We start from the raw sequence: 19,545 nt of genomic DNA, 5'->3' as shown, positions 1-19,545 counted from the left end.
ACGTTTTTTGGATACCGCGGGCGCAATTTTTGTCCAGCCGTAGCGTAAATACGCTTACGACCGTTTTGGAATGGTAAGCTTTCTTTTGATGTAACGCACGTGTAGGTACGCTCTATAACTTTCGAGTGCATAGCCGGACAGCCGGACAGACGCACACCGAAGGACAGACAGACAGAGACAGATAGACAGACAGACAGATAGACAGACAGATAGACAACAGACAGACAGATCGATCCGTTTATATATATAGATAGATAGACTAGCTGGAGTGCCCAGCAGTGCCGAGGCTTTTTCGAGGGCATGTTGTTGTTGGAAGAGAGAGAGCGACTGGGGGGGGAAGAGAGAGAGCGACTGGGGGGAAGGGGGGGAAGGAGGAGACGGGGGAGGAAAGGGGGAGGGGGAGGAAGGGGGAGGGGGGAAGAATGGGGAGGGGGAAGAAGGGGGTGGAAGAAGGGGGAGGGGGGAAGGGGGAGGGGGGAAGGGTAGAAGGGAAGGGGGAGAGGGGAGAAGGAGGGGGGGAGAGGGGGAGAGGGGGGGGAAGAAGGGGGGAGGGGGAAAGAAGGGGAGGGGTGGAAGAAGGGGGAGGGGGAGGGGGGGAAGAAGGGGAGGGGGGAAGAAGGGGAGAGGGGAGGGAGGGGAAGAAGGGGGAGGGGGGGAAAGAAGGGGGAGTGGGGAAAGAAGGGGGGAGGGGGGAGGGGGGGAAGAAGGGGAGGGGGAGGGGGAGGGGGGGAAGAAGCGGGAGGGGGAGGGGGGGAAAGAGGGGGGAGGGGGAGGGGGGAGGGAGCGCCCAGTCAAGCCCGAGCCCCGCCCCCGCACCCCGCCTTCCGATCTCCCGAGCCCCGCCCCACGATCTCCCGCCCCCCCCGCCCTCCTGAGCCCCGCCCCCGAGCCCCGCCCCCGATCTCCCGAGCCTCGCCCCCCCCCGATCTCCCGAGACTCGCCCCCCCCGATCTTCCGAGCCCCGCCCCCCCGATCTCCGCCCCCCCGATCTCCCGAGGCTCCCCCCAATCTCCCGAGCCCCGCCCCCCCGATCTCCCGAGGCCCCGCCCCCCCCCGATCTCCCGAGGCTCCCCCCCGATCTTCTGAGCCCCGCCCCCCCCGATCTCCCCGAGCCCCGCCCCCCCGATCTCCCGAGGCTCCCCCGATCTCCCGAGCCCCGCCCTCCGATCTCCCGAGGCCCCCCCGATCTTCCAAGCCCGCCCCCCCGATCTTCTGAGCCCTGCCCCCCGATCTTCCGAGCCCTGTCCCCCTGATCTCCCGAGCCCCGCCCCCCCCGATCTCCTGAGCCCCGCCCCCCCGATCTCCCGAGCCCCGCCACCCCATCTCCCGAGCTCCGCCCACCCAATCTCCCGAGGCCCCCCCCCCGATCTTCCGAGCCCCCGCCCCCCCCGATCTTCCGAGCCCCGCCCCCCCGATCTCCCGAGCCCCCGCCCCCCCCGATCTCTGAGGCTCCCCCCCGATCTCCCGAGCCCCGCCCCCCGCCCGAGCCGGCTTCAAGAGCAGAGAGAGAGATTAGATAAAAGATTTAGAAAGTAATTATCTTTTTTTAAAAACAATATGTTTTAAAAGCAACTTTTTTTTTAAAGACGCAGAAAGCGGGAAAAAGAAAGGAAAAGTTTGGAATCAAGATGGCGGCGACTCACCTCGGTTCAGAACGATAAGGCCCGCCCACACACGCACCGATTGGTCGACCGTCAGGTCACCGAAGCGTAGGATTGGTCAATCGTCCCGTCACTCGACTGTAGGAGGGCCCGCCCGCACGCGCAGGAACCCGGCGTACGATTGGTCGAAGAGAGAGAGCGGGGGGGGGGAAGAGAGAGAGCGACTGCGGGGGGAAGAGAGAGAGCGACTGGGGGGAAGAGAGAGAGCGACTGGGGGGGAAGAGAGAGAGCGACGGGGGAAGAGAGCGCGCGACTGGGGGGAAGGGGGGGGAAAGGGGAGGGGTGAGGGGGGGGAAAGGGGATGGGGAGGAGGGGGGGAAAGGGGGAGGGGAGGAGGGGGGAAGGAGGGGGGAATGGGGGGAGGGGGAATTGGGGGAGGGGGGAAGGGGGGGAGAAGGAAGGGAGGGGGGGAGGAGGGAGGGGGGGAGGTGGGGGGGGAGGAGAGGGGGGGGGGGAGGGGGAGGGGGGGAGGAGGAGAGGGGGAGTCCCCGAGCCCCGCCCCCCCGATCTCCCCGCCCCACGATCTCCCGATGTCCCGCCCCCCGATCTCCCGCCCCGCGATCTCCTGATGTCCCGCCCCCCGATCTCCCGATGTCCCACCCCCGATCTCCCGATGTCCCGGCCCCCCGATCTCCCGATGTCCCACCCCCGATGTCCCGCCGCCCGATCTCCCGATGTCCCGCCCCGCGATCTCCGATGTCCCACCCCCCGATCTCCCGATGTCCCGCCCCCCGATCTCCCGATGTCCCCGCCCCCGATCTCCCGATGTCCCGCCCCCCGATCTCCCACGACCCGATCTCCCGATGTCCCGCCCCCCGATGTCCCGCCCCCGATCTCCCGATGTCCCGCCCCCTGATCTCCCGATGTCCCGCCCCCCGGATCACCCGTCTCCCGATGTCCCACCCCCCGATCTCCCGTCCCCCCGATATCCCGATGTCGCGAGCCCCCGCCCCCCGATGTCCCGAGCCCCGCCCCCCGATGTCCCGAGCCCTGCCCCCCCGCCCTCCCGAGCATCGGCCCTCCCGCTCTCCGGAGCCCCGCCCTCCCGCTCTCCGAGCCCCGCCCTCCCGAGCTGGCTTCAAGACCGCCGATTGTGGCTGTGAGAGACGGCCGGCGGGCCTGGTTGCCAGGGTAACCACTTCCCGCTCTCCAAGCCCCGCCCGAGATCCGCACTCCTGAGAGCCCCCGCCCCCCCCCGCCCGAGCCGAGCGGGGAACAGAGAGAGACGCCGCGTCTCAGCTGCTCCTGCTGCGCGCGCACCCTGTGTATGTCCCGTGACCCTCGTGGCTGATGCCGTTGCCCCGGGTAACGTGACGGTGGGGGAGCTTAGCAGAAGCCGTGGGACAATTACCTAGCTCAGGCGTGGCTGGGGCAGGAGAGGCCCAGGCTTTGAGGCCTAGGTTCTGAGGCCTTACAAAAATGGGGAAAGGTAGGAAAAAGAATCTTCAGTTTAGAGAAAATATTTACAACTGAATGAAGTTTTTTTTTAAACAATTTAATAAAAGCAATTTTTTTTTGCTGGAAATGTAGGTTTGAAAAGATAAATGCAGAAAGCGGGAAAAAGAATGGAATCAAGATGGCGGCCACTCACCTCGGTTCAGAACGATAAGGCCCGCCCACACACGCACCGATTGGTCGACCATGAGGTCACCGAAGCATAGGATTGGTCAATCGTCCCGTCACTCAACTGTAGGAGGGCCTGCCCGCACGCGCCAGGAACCCGGCGTACGATTGGTCGACCTCGATGTCACTCTATTGCTAATGAGCGGATAATGAGATGCTAATGAGCGGAATTTTGAACGTTTTTTGGATACCGCGGGCGCAATTTTTGTCCGGCCGAAACGTAAATACGCTTACGACCGTTTTGGAATCGTAAGCTTTCTTTTGATGTAACGCACATGTAGGTACGCTCTATAACTTTCGAGTGCATAGCCGGACAGACGCACACCGAAGGACAGACAGACAGACAGACAGACAGATCGATCCGTTTATATATATAAGATATATAGATAGATAGATTAAGGGAAAGAGTAGGGCCCATTAGGGATCAAAGCGGCAATCTGTGTGTAACATAGAAACATAGAAGATAAGAGCAGGAGTAGGCCATTCGGCCCTTCGAGCCTGCTCCACCATTCAACGAGATCATGGCTGATCATCCAAACCCTAGCACCCGGTCCCTACACTGACAGCCATCCCACCCAAGCCCTATCCCCATAACCCCGTAACCCCACGTATTTAATCCCCCCTAACACTAAGGGCCAATTTTTATCATGGCCAATCAACCTAACCCGCACATCTTTGGACGAGATGTAGAGCCGGAAGATGTAGGTGAGGTTTTAAATGAATATTTTGCATCTGTGTTCACTATGGTGAAGGACGATGTAGGCATAGAAATCAGGTAGGGGGATTGTGATATACTTGAACAAATTAGCATTGAGAGGGAGGAGGTCCTAGCGGTTTTAGCGGCCTTAAAAGTGGATAATTCCCCAGGCCCAGACGAGATGTATCCCAGGCTGCTGTGTGAGGCAAGGGAGGAGATTGCAGGGGCTCTGACACAAATTTTCAGAACCTCTCTGGCCACAGGGGAGGTGCCAGAGGATTGGAGGACAGCTAACGTAGTACCATTATTCAAGCAAGGCTGTGTCATCGCACCAACGCTCTTCTCGATCTTCCTTGCTGCAATGCTCCATCTCACCCTCAGTAAGCTCCCCGCTGGAGTGGAGCTAATTTACAGAACAAATGGGAAAATGTTCAACCTCCGTTGCCTCCAGTCCAGATCCAACGTCGTCCCATCCTCTGTTGTCAAATTACAGTATGCAGACGACGCTTGCGTCTGCGCTCACTCAGAGATCGAACTCCAAACCATCGTCAACACCTTCACTGAAGCATACGAGAGCATGAGCCTTACACTAAACATCCGTAAGACAAAGGTCCTCTACCAACCTGCCCCCGCCACACAGTACTGCCCCCTGATTATCAAAATCCACGACAAAGCCTTGGACAATGTGGACCACTTTCCATACCTTGGGAGTCAACAAGGGCAGATGTCGACAACGAAGTCCAACACTGCCTTCAGTGTGCCAGTGCAGCCTTCGGTCGCCTGAGGAAGAGAGTGTTTGAAGACCAGGACCTCAAACCCGGCACTAAGCTCATGGTCTACAGAGCAGCAGTGGTACCCGCCCTGCTGTATGCCTCAGAGACATGGACCATGTACAGCAGGCACCTCAAAGCACTGGAGCGGTACCACCAACGCTGCCTCCGCAAGATCCTGCAAATCCATTGGCAGGATAGGCGCACCAATGTCAGTGTTCTCGCTCAGGCCAACATCCCCAGCATCGAAGCTTTGACCATGCTCGATCAGCTCCGATGGACGGGTCACATTGTCCGCATGCCCGATGCGAGACTCACAAAACAAGTGCTCTACTCGGAGCTCCGGCATGGCAAGAGAGCCCCAGCTGGGCAGAGGAAACACTTCAAGGACACCCTCAAAGCCTCCTTGAAAAAGTGTAACATCCCCACCAACACCTGGGAATCCCTGGCCCAAGACCGCACAAAGTGGAGGAGAATCATCCGGGAAGACGCCGAACACCTCGAGTCTCTTCGCCGGGGGCAAGCGGAAGCCAAGAGCAGGCAGTGCATGTCAGCGCAACGAGCGCACGTCAACCCAAGCACCCCACCCACCCGCCCCTTCAACCACCATCTGCCCCACCTGTGACAGAGACTGTAGGTCCCACATTAGACACATCAGTCACCTGAGAGCTCATTTTTAATGTGGAAGCAAGTCATCCTCGGTTCCGAGGGACTGCCTAAGAAGAAGAAGAATTATTCAAGAAGGGTAGTAGGGATAAACCAGGGAATTACAGGCCAGTGAGCCTAACATCAGTGGTAGGGAAATTATTGGAAAAAATTCTGAGGGACAGAATTAGTCTCCACTTGGAGAGGCAAGGATTAATCAAGGATAGTCAGCATGGCATTGTCAGGGGGAGATCATGTCTAACCAATTTGATTGAATTTTTCGAGGGGGTGACTAGGTGTGAGAATGAGGGTAGTGCAGTTGATGTAGTCTACATGGACTTCAGTAAGGCTTTTGACAAAGTCCTGCATGGGAGACTCGTCAAGAAGGTAAGAGCCCATGGGATCCAGGGCAATTTGGCACATTGGATCCAAAATTGGCTTAGTGGCAGGAGGCAGAGGGTAATGGTCGAAGGTTGTTTTTGTGACAGGAAGCCTGTGTCCAGTGGTGTACCACAGGGATCGGTGCTGGGTCCCTTGCTGTTTGTAGTGTGCATTAATGATTTAGATATGAATGTAGGAGGTATGATCAGTAAGTTTGCAGATGACACGAAAATTGGTGGAGTGGTAAATAGCAAGGAGGGAAGCCTCAGGCTACAGGACGATATAGACAGGTTGGTCAGATGGGCAGAACAGTGGCAAATGGAATTTAACCCTGAAAAGTGTGAGGTGATGCATTTTGGAGGACTAACAAGGCAAGGGAATACACAATGAATGGTAGGACCCTAGGAAGGACAGAGGATCAGAGGGACCTTGGTGTGCATGTACATAGATCCCTGAAGGCAGCAGGACAGGTAGATTAGGTGGTTAAGAAGGCATATGGGATACTTGCCTTCATTAGCTGAGGCATAGAATATAAGAGCAGGAAGGTTATGATGGAGCTGTACAAAATGCTAGTTAGGCCACAGCTGGAATACTGTGTGCAGTTCTGGTCGCCACACTATAGGAAGGATGTGATTGCATTGGAGAGGGTGCAGAGGAGATTCACCAGGATGTTACCTGGGCTGGAGCACTTCAGCTATGAAGAGAGACTGGACAGGCTGGGGTTGTTTTCCTTAGAGCAGAGAAGACTGAGGGGGGACCTGATTGAGGTGTACAAAATTATGAGGGGCATAGGTAGGGTAGATAGAAAGGAATGTTTCCCCTTAGTAGAGGGGTCAATAACCAGGGGGCATAGTTTCAAGGTAAGGGGCAGGAGGTTTAGAGGGGATTTGAGGAAAAACTTTTTCACCCAGAGGGTGGTTGGAATCTGGAACTTACTGCCTGAAAGGGTGGTAGAGGCAGGAACCCTCACAACATTTAAGAAGCATTTAGATGAGCACTTGAAACGCCATAGCATACAAGGCTACGGACCAAGTGCTGGAAAATGGGATTAGAATAGATAGGGCTTGATGGCCGGCGCAGACACGATGGGCCGAAGGACCTTTTTCTGTGCTGTATAACTCCATGATGACTATGACTCTATGACAAGTAATAGTTTTGATGCTGACAGGCTACCTTTGAGGTGCTCTGCTAATAGTTACCTTATTTTATATTCACAAAAGATCCTGAAGCTCTTCAATTGCTTCACTCTGCAGAGTTCCCTATTTCGGTCATTTTGTTGTGGGGAGACACCTGGCCTCCTTTTGAGTTCTCCTTATAGTGGAAGGAAATATCAGAGGTGGAGTAGTCACTGGCTGCTGTTGTCCACCTTGTGACAGCTGCTGAACAGTGGCATTGGCACTGGAACAGGCTAGGGAAAAGTTTCTCTACCCAGTATCTCAGCAGCAGAGGTGCATTTGGTCTCCTTACCTAAGGAAGGATACACTTGCCTTCGAGGGAGTGCAGTGAAGGTTCACTAGACTGATTCCTGGGATGGGGGGGGGGGTGCGGAGGGATTGAGTAGACTAGGCCTATATTCCATAGAGTTTAGAAGAATGAGAGGTAATCTCATTGAAATGTATAAAATTCTTAAGGGGCTTGACAGGGTAGATGTTGGATGTTTCCCCTGGCTGGGGAGTCTAGAACTGGGGTCACAGACTCAGAATAAGGGGTTGGCCATTTAGGATTGAGATGAGGAGAAATTTCTTCACTCAAAGGGTTGTGAATCTTTGGAATTCTCTACCCCAGAGAGTTGTGGATGCTCGATCGTTGAGTATATTCAATACAGAGTGCGATAGATTTTTGGATACTTGGAGAACAAAGGGATATGGGGATAGTGCAGGAAGGTGGAGTTGAGGTAGAGTATCAGCCATGATCTTGTTGCATGGCCGAAGGCGCGAACGGCCGAATGGCTTACTCCTGCTCCTGTTTCTTATGTTCTTATGAATATACCTGAATGTATATGGTATATGCCCATTTTTGAGATAACTGTATACTCACTTTTTGACTGCCAACCTCAACAACAATATAAGCGTCTTTAACATAGTAAAACGTCCCAAGGCGCTTCACAGGAGTATTATAAGACAAAAAATTTGACACCGAGCCACATAAGGAGAAATTAGGGCAGGTTGGACAGGAAGAAAGGGAACAGGTGACCAACAGGCAGAGTACTAGGCGCAGGCAGGTAGTGCAGGGGTCCCCTGTGGCCATCCCCCTCTCCAACAGATACACCACTTTGGGTACTGTTGGGGGGGGATGGCTTAACAGAGGAAGGCAGCAGCAGCCAACTTCCTGGCACCAGGGGTGGCTCTGCTGCACAGAATGGGAGGAAAAAGAGGGGTAGAGCTATAGTAATAGGGGATTCTATTGTAAGGGGAATAGATAGGCATTTCTGTGGCTGCAAACGAGACTCCAGGATGGTGTGTTGCCTCCCTGGTGCAAGGGTCAAGGATCTGAGCGGCTGCAGAACATCTTGGAAGGGGAGGGTGAACAGCCAGTTGTCGTGATGCATATAGGCACCAACGATATAGGTAAAAAGTGGGATGAGGTCCTAAAAGCAGAATATAGGGAGTTAGGAGATAAATTAAAAAACAGGACCTCAAAGGTAGTAATCTCAGGATTGCTACCAGTGCCACGTGCTAGTCAGAGTAGAAATAGAAGGATACTTCAGATGAATATGTGGTTAGAGGAATGGTGCCAGGGGGAGGGATTCAAGTTCCTAGGACATTGGAACCGGTTCTGGGGGAGGTGGGACCAGTTCAAACCGGATGGTTTGCACCTGGGCAGGGCTGGAACTGATGTCCTAGAGGGAGTGTTTGCTAGTGCTGTGGGGGAGGGTTTAAACTAAAATGGCAGGGGGTTCGGAACCTGAGCAGGGAGACAGAGGAAAGGGAAACAAGGATAAAAGCAAAAGATAGGAAGGAGAAAAACAAAAGTGGCAGTCAGAGAAATCAACGGTTTAAATCAAACGTGGCCACAGTAAATAATAATTCTAATAGGTCTAAGAGCGTTAAAAAAACAAGCCTGAAGGCTTTGTGTCTTAATGCGAGGAGCATTTGTAATAAGGTGGATGAATTGACTGCGCAAATAGAGGTAAACGAATATGATTTGGTTGGATTACGGAAACGTGGCTCAAGGATGGCCAAGACTGGGAACTCAACATCCAGGGGTATTCGATATTCAGGAAAGATAGGCAACAAGGAAAGGGAGGTGGGGTAGCATTACTGGTTAAAGAAGGGATTAACACAATTGTAATGAAGGATATTAGCTCTGATGATGTGGAATCTGTATGGGTAGAATTGAGAAATACTAAGGGGAAAAAAACGTTAGTGGGAGTGGTATATAGACCTCCAAACAGTAAGGCGGAGGTTGGGGATGGCATTAAAAGGGAAATTAAAGAAGCGTGCAATAAGGGCACAGCAGTCATCATGGGTGACTTTAATCTACATATAGATTGGGCCAACCAAATTAGTAACAATACTGTGGAGGAGGAATTCCTGGAGTGTTTATGGGATGGTTTCCTGGACCAATATGTCGAGGAACCAACCAGAGATCAGGCCATCTTAGACTGGGTATTATGTAACGAGAAAGGATTAATTAGCAATCTTGTTGTACGAGGCCCCTTGGGTCGGAGTGATCATAATATGATCGAATTCTTCATTAAGATGGAGAATGAAGTAGTTGACTCAGAGACTAGGGTCCTCAATTTAAATAAAGGAAACTACGATGGTCTGAGGAGCGAGTTGGGTAGGATTGATTGGGGAATGGCACTCAAAGGGTTGACGGTGGATAGGCAATGGCAAACATTCAAAGACCGAATGGATGAGCTACAGAATTTGTTCATCCCAGTTTGGCATAAATATAAAACAAAAAAGGAGACTCTACCGTGGCTAACAAGGGAAATTAGGGATAGCATAAGATCCAAGGAGAGGACATATAAATTGGCCAGAAAAAGCAATAATCCTGAGGATTGGGAGCAGTTTAGGATTCAACAAAGGAGGACAAAGGGATTAATTAAGAAAGGGAAAATAGAATATGAGAGTAAGCTTGCAGGGAACATAAAAACTGACTGTAAAAGCTTTTATAGATATGTGAAGAGAAAAAGATTGGTGAAGTCAAGCATAGGTCCCTTGCAGTCAGAATCAGGGGAATTTATAATGGGGAACAAAGAAATGGCAGACCAACTAAATACATATTTTGGTTCTGTCTTCACAAAGGAGGACACAAAACCTTCCAGAGATGATGGGGAACATAGGGTCTGATGAAAGGGAGGAACTGAAAGAAATCAGTATTTGTAGGGAAATGGTGTTAGGGAAATTGATGGGATTGAAGGCCGATAAATCCCCAGGGCCTGATAATTTACATCCTAGGGTACTTAAGGAAGTGGCCCTAGAAATAGTAGATGCATTGCTGGTCATCTTCCAGAACTCGATAGACTCTGGAACAGTACCCATGGCTTGGAGGGTAGCTAATGTTACCCCACTATTCAAAAAAGGTGGTAGAAAAAAAACAAGGAATTATAGACCGGTAAGCCTGACATCGGTAGTGGGGAAAATGCTAGAGTCCATTATAAAAGATGTAATAGCAGAGCACTTGGAAAGCAGTGACAGGATCGGACGAAGTCAACATGGATTTACAAAAGGTAAATCATGCTTGACTAATCTACTAGAATTTTTTGAGGATGTAACTGGTAAAATAGATAAGGGAGAACCAGTGGATGTGGTGTATTTGGACTTTCAGAGGGCTTTCGATAAGGTCCCGCATGAGAGATTAGCGTGCAAAATTAAGGCACATGGGATTGGGGGCAAGGTATTGACTTGGATAGAGAACTGGTTGGCGGACAGAAAGCAAAGAGTTGGAATAAACGGGTCGTTTTCCAAGTGGCAGGCAGTGACTAGTGGGGTACCGCAAGGATCGGTCCTAGGACCCCAGCTGTTCACAATATATATTAATGATCTGGACGAGGGAATTGGATGTAATATCTCCAAATTTGTAGACGACACAAAGCTGGGTGGGAGGGTATGCTGTGAGGAGGATGTCGTGAAACTCCAGTACGATTTGGACAGGTTGGGTGATTGGGCAAATGCACTATAATGTGGATAAATGTGAGGTTATCCACTTTGGTGGCAAAAACAGGAAGGCAGATTATTATTTGAATGGCAATAGATTGGGAGAAGGGGAAGTGCAAAGAGACCTGGGTGTTCTTGTGCACCAGTCGCTGAAGGTAAGCATGCAGGTGCAGCAGGCGGATAAGAAGGCAAATGGTATGTTGGCCTTCGTAGCAAGAGGGTTCGAGTACAGGAACAAGGATGTCTTGCTACAGTTGTACAGGGCCTTGGTGAGACCGCACCTTGAGTATTGTGTGCAGTTTTGGTCGCCTTACCTGAGGAAGGACGTTCTTGCCATGGAAGGAGTGCGGCGAAGATTCACCAGGCTGATACCTGGGATGGCAGGAATGACATATGAGGAGAGATTGTGTCGATTGGGCTTATACTCACTGGAGTTTAGAAGATTGAGAGGGGATCTCATCGAAACCTATAAAATTCTGTCAGGCCTGGACAGACTAGATGCAGGAAGGATGTTTCTGATGGCCGGGGAGTCCAGAACCAGGGGTCATAGTCTAAGGATAAGGGGTAAGCCATTTAGGACTGAAATGAGGAGGAATTTCTTCACCCAGAGAGTGGTGGACCTGTGGAATTCTCTGCCACAGAGGGCGGTGGAGGCCTGTTCATTAAATATATTCAAGAAAGAGTTGGATATATTTCTTAAGGCTAAAGGGATATGGGGAGAAGGCAGGGACAGGGTACTTGATTTGGATGATCAGCCATGATCTCATTGAATGGCGGAGCAGGCTCAAAGGGCCAAATGGCCTACTCCTCCTATCTTCTATGTTTCTATGTGACCAAAAGCTTGGTCAAAGAGGTAGGTTTTAAGGAGCGTCTTAAAGGAGGAAAGAGAGGCGGAGAGATTTAGGCAGGGAATTCCAAAGCTTAAGGCCGAGGCAACAGAAGGCACGGCCACCAATGGTTGGGTGATTATAATCACGGATGCTCAAGAGGGCAGAATTAGGAGCGCAGATATCTCGGGGGTTTGTGGGGCTGAAGGTGATTACAGAGATAGGAAGGGGCGAGGCTATGAAGGAATTTGAAAACAAGGATGAGAATTTTGAAATTGAGGCGTTGCTTAACCGGGAGCCAATGTAGGTCAGCGAGCACAGGGGTGATGGGTGAACGGGACTTAGTGCGAGTTAGGACACGGGCAGCTGAGTTTTGGATCACCTCAAGTTTACGTAGGGTAGAATGTGGGAGGCCAACCAGGAGTGCATTGCAGCAGTCAAGTCTAGAGGTAACAAAGGCATGGATGAGAGTTTCAGCAGCAGATGAGCTGAGGCAAGGGCAGAGACGGGCAATGTTACGGAGGTGGAAATTGGCCGTCTTAGTTATGCTGCGGATATGTGGTCAGAACCTCATTTCAGGGTCAAATATGACACCAAGGTTGCGAACAGTGTGGTTCAGCCTCAGAATGATGTTAGGGAGAGGGATAAGTCAGTGGCTAGGGAACGGAGTTTGTGGCAGGAACTGAAAATAATGGCTTCGGTCTTCCCAATATATAATTGGAGAAAATTTTGGCTTGTTGGACAAGCAGTCAGTCACCTACCCAGCTATTGTGTCGGTACCTTTTTGCCTAGACACAATTAGAACTCAGAACTCAGAGATTCAAACATGAAGTGCTTTATTCGAAGGGAAAGGGAAGTTCTGGAGAGTTCCGAACAAAGGGAGCTAAACTTAACCAAGAGAACACCCAACGATTTATCTCCTGTGACAGCGCCACCACAGGTGGGAGGAGAACACACAATACATAACATATTCCTCCCCTCTTAAATGAAAAGTCCACATTATTCCTCAACAGGTAAGTTACTTTCAATGCACTCAACTAACCAAGGGTAGAGGTAGACTGCCTCAAACCCTGACTTTACCCTGGGGTTTATTCTGCCCCAGTCTTGTGGGTAAGTCGCTAAGCCTACAGATCCAAGCGTCTTCGAGGCCGCCGCTCTCTGACAGGATACCGGCGGTCATCGCTGGCTTCCACAGCAGTAGGCATTGACACAGGCCTAGATGGAGAAGGTGCCTGTGTCAGTCGAAAGTCAGGAGTTTGCACAGGTGGAACAGTCTCTTTGACTTCCTGTGTTGGAGAAGAGCACTGTGGCAAAGGATGCTGGTTTGCGGTATCATCCGGAAACAGTTCAGGCCAACCAGCCGTTGGAGCCTCTGTGGCTGTCTCTGCTCCTAGCAACAGTTGATCTGTGTGTCTTCTCCAGATGACGTCCTCAGCAGTCTCAACCGTGTAAGACACAGGGCCCGTCTGCGCAATCACCGTAGCAGGAACCCATTTCGGTCCAGTGTTGTAGTTTTGAGCTAGGACGTGCTCTCCCGGATGAAACTTGAGCTTGTTGTTGACGATGGACAACCTGCTCTGCCCTTGGAGGTTTGAGTAAGTCAAAACTTGTCCGCAACTGCCTCTTCATCATGAACGAAGCGGGGGAAGTTTTGGTTGTGGCATGCGGCTCGTTCCTGTAGGACAACAGGAAGCTGTTCAGACGTTGGTGGATTGAGCCCTGACCTTGCGATGCCTTCAAGGCGTGCTTCAAAGTTTGCATGAACCTTTCTGCCTGGCCGTTAGTAGAGGGATGATAGGGCGCAGACCTGATGTGTTGGACACCATTCACACGCAGGATGGTTGCAAACTCCTGTGATACAAATTGTGGACCGTTGTCACTTACGAGTTGTTCCGGTGAGCCATAACGGCTGAACATCTCACCAAGTTTCTCAATTGTTTTCTCTGCCGTGGTAGACCTCATCACAGCGACCTCCGGCCACTTGCTACGAGCGTCCACAACCACCATAAACATCTTCTCTTCGAAAGGACCGGCGAAGTCCACATGTACTTGCTGCCACACTTCTGCAGGCCAATCCCAGGGGTGTAGGGTTGCCAGCTGTGGAACATTCCGGACCCTTTGACATGGGGAACATGTTTTGGCTTTCTCCTCAATATTCCCATCGAGACCTGGCCACCAGAAGTAGCTTCTTGCCATTTCCTTCATCCGAACCATCCCACCTTGGCCTGTATGAAGTTGTTGCAGTATAGGTTCCCTCAGAGGTGGCGGAATGATGACACGGCGTCCCCAAAGAAGACAACCTGCCTGGACGGAGAGCTCATTTATTTTTGAAACATAAGGTTTCAAACTAGGAGAATCTCCTATAGCTCTCCCTTGAATGACATCGTCCATTACCTCAGACAGGACTGGATCATTGCGGGTGTACCTTCGCACCTGAACTGCAGTGACAGGTGCTCCCTCCACTTGTCTAAAGTAGAAGATGTCTATCTGACGAGGTTCTGGGGGAGTAACGGGCAAGGGTAGCCTCGAGAGACCGTCTGCGTTGCCGTGCAAGTCTGATTTGCGATATTTGATGTCGTATGTGTGTCCTGACAACAGTAAAGCCCACCTTTGCATCCTGCTTGCAGCGAGAGACGGAATTCCGGTGTGGGGCCCGAAGATTGAAGTCAATGGACGGTGGTCCGTCAGGAGTGTGAACCTTCTCCCAAACAGGTACTGATGAAATTTTCAAATTCCAAAAACAATTCCCAAGGCCTCGCGCGCGATCTGCGCATAGTTACTCTCGGCCTTGTTCAAGGTGCATGATGCGAAGGCGATAGGTTTCTCTTCACCCAAAGGCATGATGTGGGGTATGACTGCTCCCACACCATATGGTGATGCATCACATGCTAGCTGCACGGGTAGCTTTGGATCGAAGTGTGTCAGGACCTCCGACTTCAGCAATGCTTTCTTTGCTTGGGCGAAAGCTTCGTTGCACAGTTCAGTTCATTCCCATGTTTTGTCTTGACATAGCAACTGATGTAACGGCTTCAGCAATGTTGCTAAGTCTGGAATAAACTTCCCATAGTAGTTAAGTAGCCCCAGAAATGAACGTAACTGGCTTGCATTCTGGGGTGATGGGGCCTCCACGATCGCCTTGACCTTTGACGGCGCCTTATGCAGGCCAGTAGCGTCAATCACATGCCCCAGGTACTCAACTGAAGACTGAAAGAATTCACATTTGTCTTTATGAACTCTGAGTCCATACTCTTTCAGTCGTTGTAGTGTCGCATCCAAGTTCAGAAGATGATCCTCCTCATTTGTCCCAGTGACAAGGATGTCGTCCAGGTAGCACTGGACTCCTGGCAGTCCACTCAAAATCTGATCCATTGCCCTTTGGAATAGAGCAGGGGCCGACGTAATTCCAAACGGAAGGCGGCAGTACCTGTATAGCCCCTTGTGTGTCACAATTGTCAGCAGCTCCTTTGATTTGTCATCGACATGCATTTGTAGATAAGGCTGGCATAAGTCTATTTTGCTGAACTTTTGCCCTCCGGCCAGGCCTGTAAAAAGATCATCAATGAGGGGAAGAGGGTACTGTTCTGCAGACAGCACCGGGTTAATAGTCACTTTAAAATCCCCGCAGATCGAACAGATCCATCCTTTTTCAGGACAGGAACAATGGGTGTGGCCCATTTGCTCACACTCACAGGCTCCAGGACTCCATTCTCAACTAAGGCCTCCAAGTTAGCCTTAACTTTTGGCCTAATTGCATAGGGTACAGATCAGGCTTTGTGAAACTTCGGCTTGCTGTCAGGTTTAATGTCCAGTCTCACACTGATCTTTTTCATGCTCCCAAGTTCCCCATTGAAGAGTTCTGCTTGTTTGTTTAAAACTGCAGTCAGACCTGACTCCCCTTTTGACATCATGCGGACTGCAGGCCAGTCCAGCGTGATTTTCTCTAGCCATGCATGTCCCAGTAGCGATGGGTAATTTCCCTTTACCACATATAGTGGCAGTTTTGCAGTCTGTCCGTTCAATTTAACTGTCACCTCAATGGCGCCTCTCATGGCCACAGGTTCGCCGGTATACGTTTTTAAGCACAATGTTTGTTGGCTGAAGGGTAAGATGCTTTAGCATTTTGTTGTAGACAGTGTCTGAAACAAGGGATACAGCCGCGCCTGTGTCCACCTCCATCCGCACTGATTGTCCCTCCACCAGTGGTGACACCCAGTAGCCATTTGAACCACCTGCAACCGTCAGTATGTGCACCTCTTCCTCCTCAGAGGTGTCGCTCCCCTCTGTTTTGCTTGTTCCATCATACTGCACTGAATGAACACTCTTTTTCCTCTCTTGTCCAAATACAGACATTTTGCTTCCATGCTTCCCAGCTCTGTCTGTTCTTTTTTTTACCTCTACAAGCGCGTTCAATGTGACCCTTTTTGCCACAATTTTGGCATTCCAGCTCCGTACACCAGCAGTCATTAGCGTGATGGCCCGTTTTCCCACAACGGTAACATGTGCTGTTCCGCGCACCTTTAGGCTCAGCCGACACCTTGTGAACTCTCCCTGTTGAAGTCAACTGGTGAGCCTCCTTTTCTGCCATCTCCATGGAGACACTAACTTCAATGGCCTTTTCAAGAGTAAGGTTGTCCTCAGTAAGAAGGCGCTTCTGTGTGGCTGCACTTTGCAGACCGCACACAAGTCTGTCTCTAATGGTGTCATTCAGCACCTCCTTGAACTGGCAGTGTTCCAACAACCTTTTTAAAGCAGCAATAAACATCGTCACTGATTCCCCCTCCTCTTGATTCCGTTTGTGAAATCTAAATCTCTCAGCAATAACCAGAGGTTTTGGTGAAAAATGTGCTCCAAGAATTTCCACTAGTTGCTTATATGTTTTAGTTCCTGGCTTATCTGGCTGCACAAGGCTGCGAAGTAAATTGAATGTCTTCAGCCCCATTACACTCAAAAAGGTAGGCACGACCTTTTCGTTTGCCACCGCATTCGCCAAGACAAAATAGTCAAAACGTTCCGTATAAGCGCTCCATTGCTCCACATTTTCATCAAAATCACCGATGTTTCCTAATATAGTAGCCATCTGACGTTTCAAATTTAAATTTCTGTTTACTCACTGCACCCGTAACGTACGCAGATTCATCCGCTCCTCGTCGCCACTTTGTTGTGTCTGTACCTTTTTGCCTAGACACAATTAGAACTCAGAACTCAGAGATTCAAACATGAAGTGCTTTATTTGAAGGGAAAGGGAAGTTCTGGAGAGTTCCAAACAAAGAGAGCTAAACTTAACCAAGAGAACACCCAACGATGTATCTCCTGTGACAGCGCCACCACAGGTGGGAGGAGAACACACAATACATAACACCAACAAAATTCTTCCCCTGCTGCAGAGGTTGAAGCAGGAAGACTGTGTAGCTAGAAAGCGTGCAGTAGCAGTAGCAATGTGCAAATCATAAGACTACCCTATTAACTAACTTCACAGTTAAAGCTGACTGTATCTCATGCACCTCTTGTGTCTCACCCACTGCTACTGGGTCTCTAGCTGCACGGCCATCCAACTGCCTCCCTTGTTCCTAGTCTGGTGGCTTTCCCACTCTTTGCTGCAAATTCTACTGCTGTCTCTTCCAATCCTGCCAACTTTTCTCCTGCTGCCACTTCTTTTCCTGCTCCTGCTGGCTCCCATGCTCATAATTCTGTCACTGTCTCGTCTACCAGCTTTCTCGCTGATGATTCCTCATCTGCTCCCGGTGTCTTTCCTGCTCCCAATGGCTCTCCCAATTCTAATTCCTCTCCTGCTTCTCTGATCTTGATTTTTCTACTGTTCCTCCTACTAATTATTCCTCTTGCTCCTTATTCCTCCTGCTCCTGATTCCTCCTGCTCCTGTTAGCTCTCCTGATGATTCAACTGCTCCTGCTCCCATAACCTGGGGAAACAGGGCCCCGTCCCTCCTACTGATGGTGGCTGACTGGCTTCCATGGCTTGGTTGCTGAGTGGTTGGCTGGCTGGCTTCTGCTGGTTGGTTTCTGGTGTTGGCTAGGTAGCTTTTTGTGGCTGGTTGCTGGTTGTGAATAAGTGGCTTTTCAGGGTTGGTTGCTGGGGTGATGGCTGGCTGGCTTTTGGTGGTTGTTTTCTGATGGTGGCTAGCTGGTTTGTGGAGATTGGCTGCTGACAGGCAGCTTCGTGTTGGCTCAATGTCTGGCTTTTAGTTGCCTTTTGCTGGCTAGCTTCTGGCTGTTGGCTTCCAGTGGCTGGCTGTGGGCTGGTTGGTCTTCCTGGTTTGTTTGGCTCAAATACCATCAAGGGAGCCTGTTTAGAGTGTGTGATGAAATATGCCTTCATCAGACCTGCTTGTATTTTACCTGCTTGTATTGTGTGAACCACACCCTTTTGTTCCTATTGTGTGTATTGGCTACGCCCCTGTCTTTTGCCATATAAAGGTCTCAGGAGCTGTATGAGTCACTCACTACCAGATGAACCCGATGTGGGAAGACCTGCTATGCTGCTATGTTCTTAGTGATTAAAAGCCTTAGTTGAATCCTTTAAATTCCTTGTCTTTGAGTTATTGAAGGCACATCAATTTTAATCACTAAAACACCAAGATGGATCGACTCCTGAAACCAGAGCGCTTGGATCTGGACCCCCATGCCTCAGACGCAGCCACACAGTTCGGACACTGGTTCCAATGCTTCGAATTTTTCATTGCAAACTCATCCACTGCCATAGCCGCAGCCGAAACCGCTACCGGAGACATGAAACTGGGATCCTGCGAAACTGGGTGAGCCATCGGGTCTCCCCTCTCATCCAAGATGCCACCAGCTACGAGGAGGCCTGCACCATCCTGAAGGCCCACTACGCGCGGCCAATAAACATGGTGTACGCCAGGCATCTTCTGACTACTCGCACGCAGCGGCATGGTGAGTCACTAGAGGACTTTATACTAAACCTAGAAGTACTGGGCAGAGACTGTAACTGTAAGGCCGTGTCTGCCATCGTGTACACGGAGGAGCTGATTCGAGACTCCCTTATTGCGGGCCTCAGTTCAAATTATATTCGGCAGAAACTGTTTGAAAAGGAGGGACTGGACTTAAAACAGGCTATAGATATAGCGCGATCGCTGGATATGGCCCAGAGGAACTCTGAATCCTGTTCCCCAGGCCACGCGGCCCACTCCGCCTCGTGCGCACCATGGGGGCCACCATCTTGGAAGCCATCTTCACCTCCCAGGTCTCAGGCCAGCCCAGCACCATCGGAGCCCCAGCCTCCACCCAGGAGCCCCACTACTGCCGCGATGCATTGGGGCCCGAAATGCTACTTCTGCGGTCAGGACAAACACTCCAGGCATCTGTGCCCAGCGAAGGGCACCACCTGTTTTAAATGCGGGAAGAAAGGACATTTCAGCAAAGTCTGCAGAGGGAACCCTGCCTCCAACTCCACCACTGCCACATGCGCGCCGTGGGAGCGGCCATCTTGGAAGCCATCTTGTCCACCCTCATGGAGTCCACCATCTTGCCCCGACTACACGGACCTCCAGGACCCACTGGTGGCCTCGATCACAGTGGATCAATCCAGGCCACATCCGTTGTCTAAATCGATGATGGACATAGAGGTAAACGGGAACAAGGTTAAATGCTTGATTGACTGCGGGAGCACCGAAAGCTTTATTCATCCTAGCCTGGTAAAACGACTTTCTCTAACGATAGTCCCCACACAGGGAAAAATCGCCATGGCCGATAAGACTCATACCTCAAAAATTACAGGTTTCTGCGCGGTTATGTTGTCGGTAAAAGGCAATGATTACAGAGATTTTAAACTACTGATAATGCCAGATCTCTGTGTGAGCG

General features: G+C 51.2%; 1 protein-coding gene across 1 annotated transcript in view; it reads right to left on the bottom strand.

Moving 5' to 3' along the window:
• Positions 1-17,680, bottom strand: part of sos1 (son of sevenless homolog 1 (Drosophila)) — a 144,871-nt gene extending 127,191 nt beyond the window's left edge. The window contains exon 1 of the mRNA XM_085977943.1: positions 17,657-17,680. Coding sequence (XP_085834069.1) covers positions 17,657-17,680 — 24 coding nt within the window. The remainder of the gene's footprint in view (positions 1-17,656) is intronic.
• Between the last annotated feature and the right edge of the window lie 1,865 nt (positions 17,681-19,545).

The sequence above is a fragment of the Somniosus microcephalus genome, chromosome 3 (assembly GCF_052327205.1).
Source record: "Somniosus microcephalus isolate GS21.2 chromosome 3, FLI_Smic_1.0, whole genome shotgun sequence".
In the NCBI taxonomy this organism is placed as follows: domain Eukaryota; kingdom Metazoa; phylum Chordata; class Chondrichthyes; order Squaliformes; family Somniosidae; genus Somniosus; species Somniosus microcephalus.
This window is presented reverse-complemented; position numbering and strand designations above follow the sequence as displayed.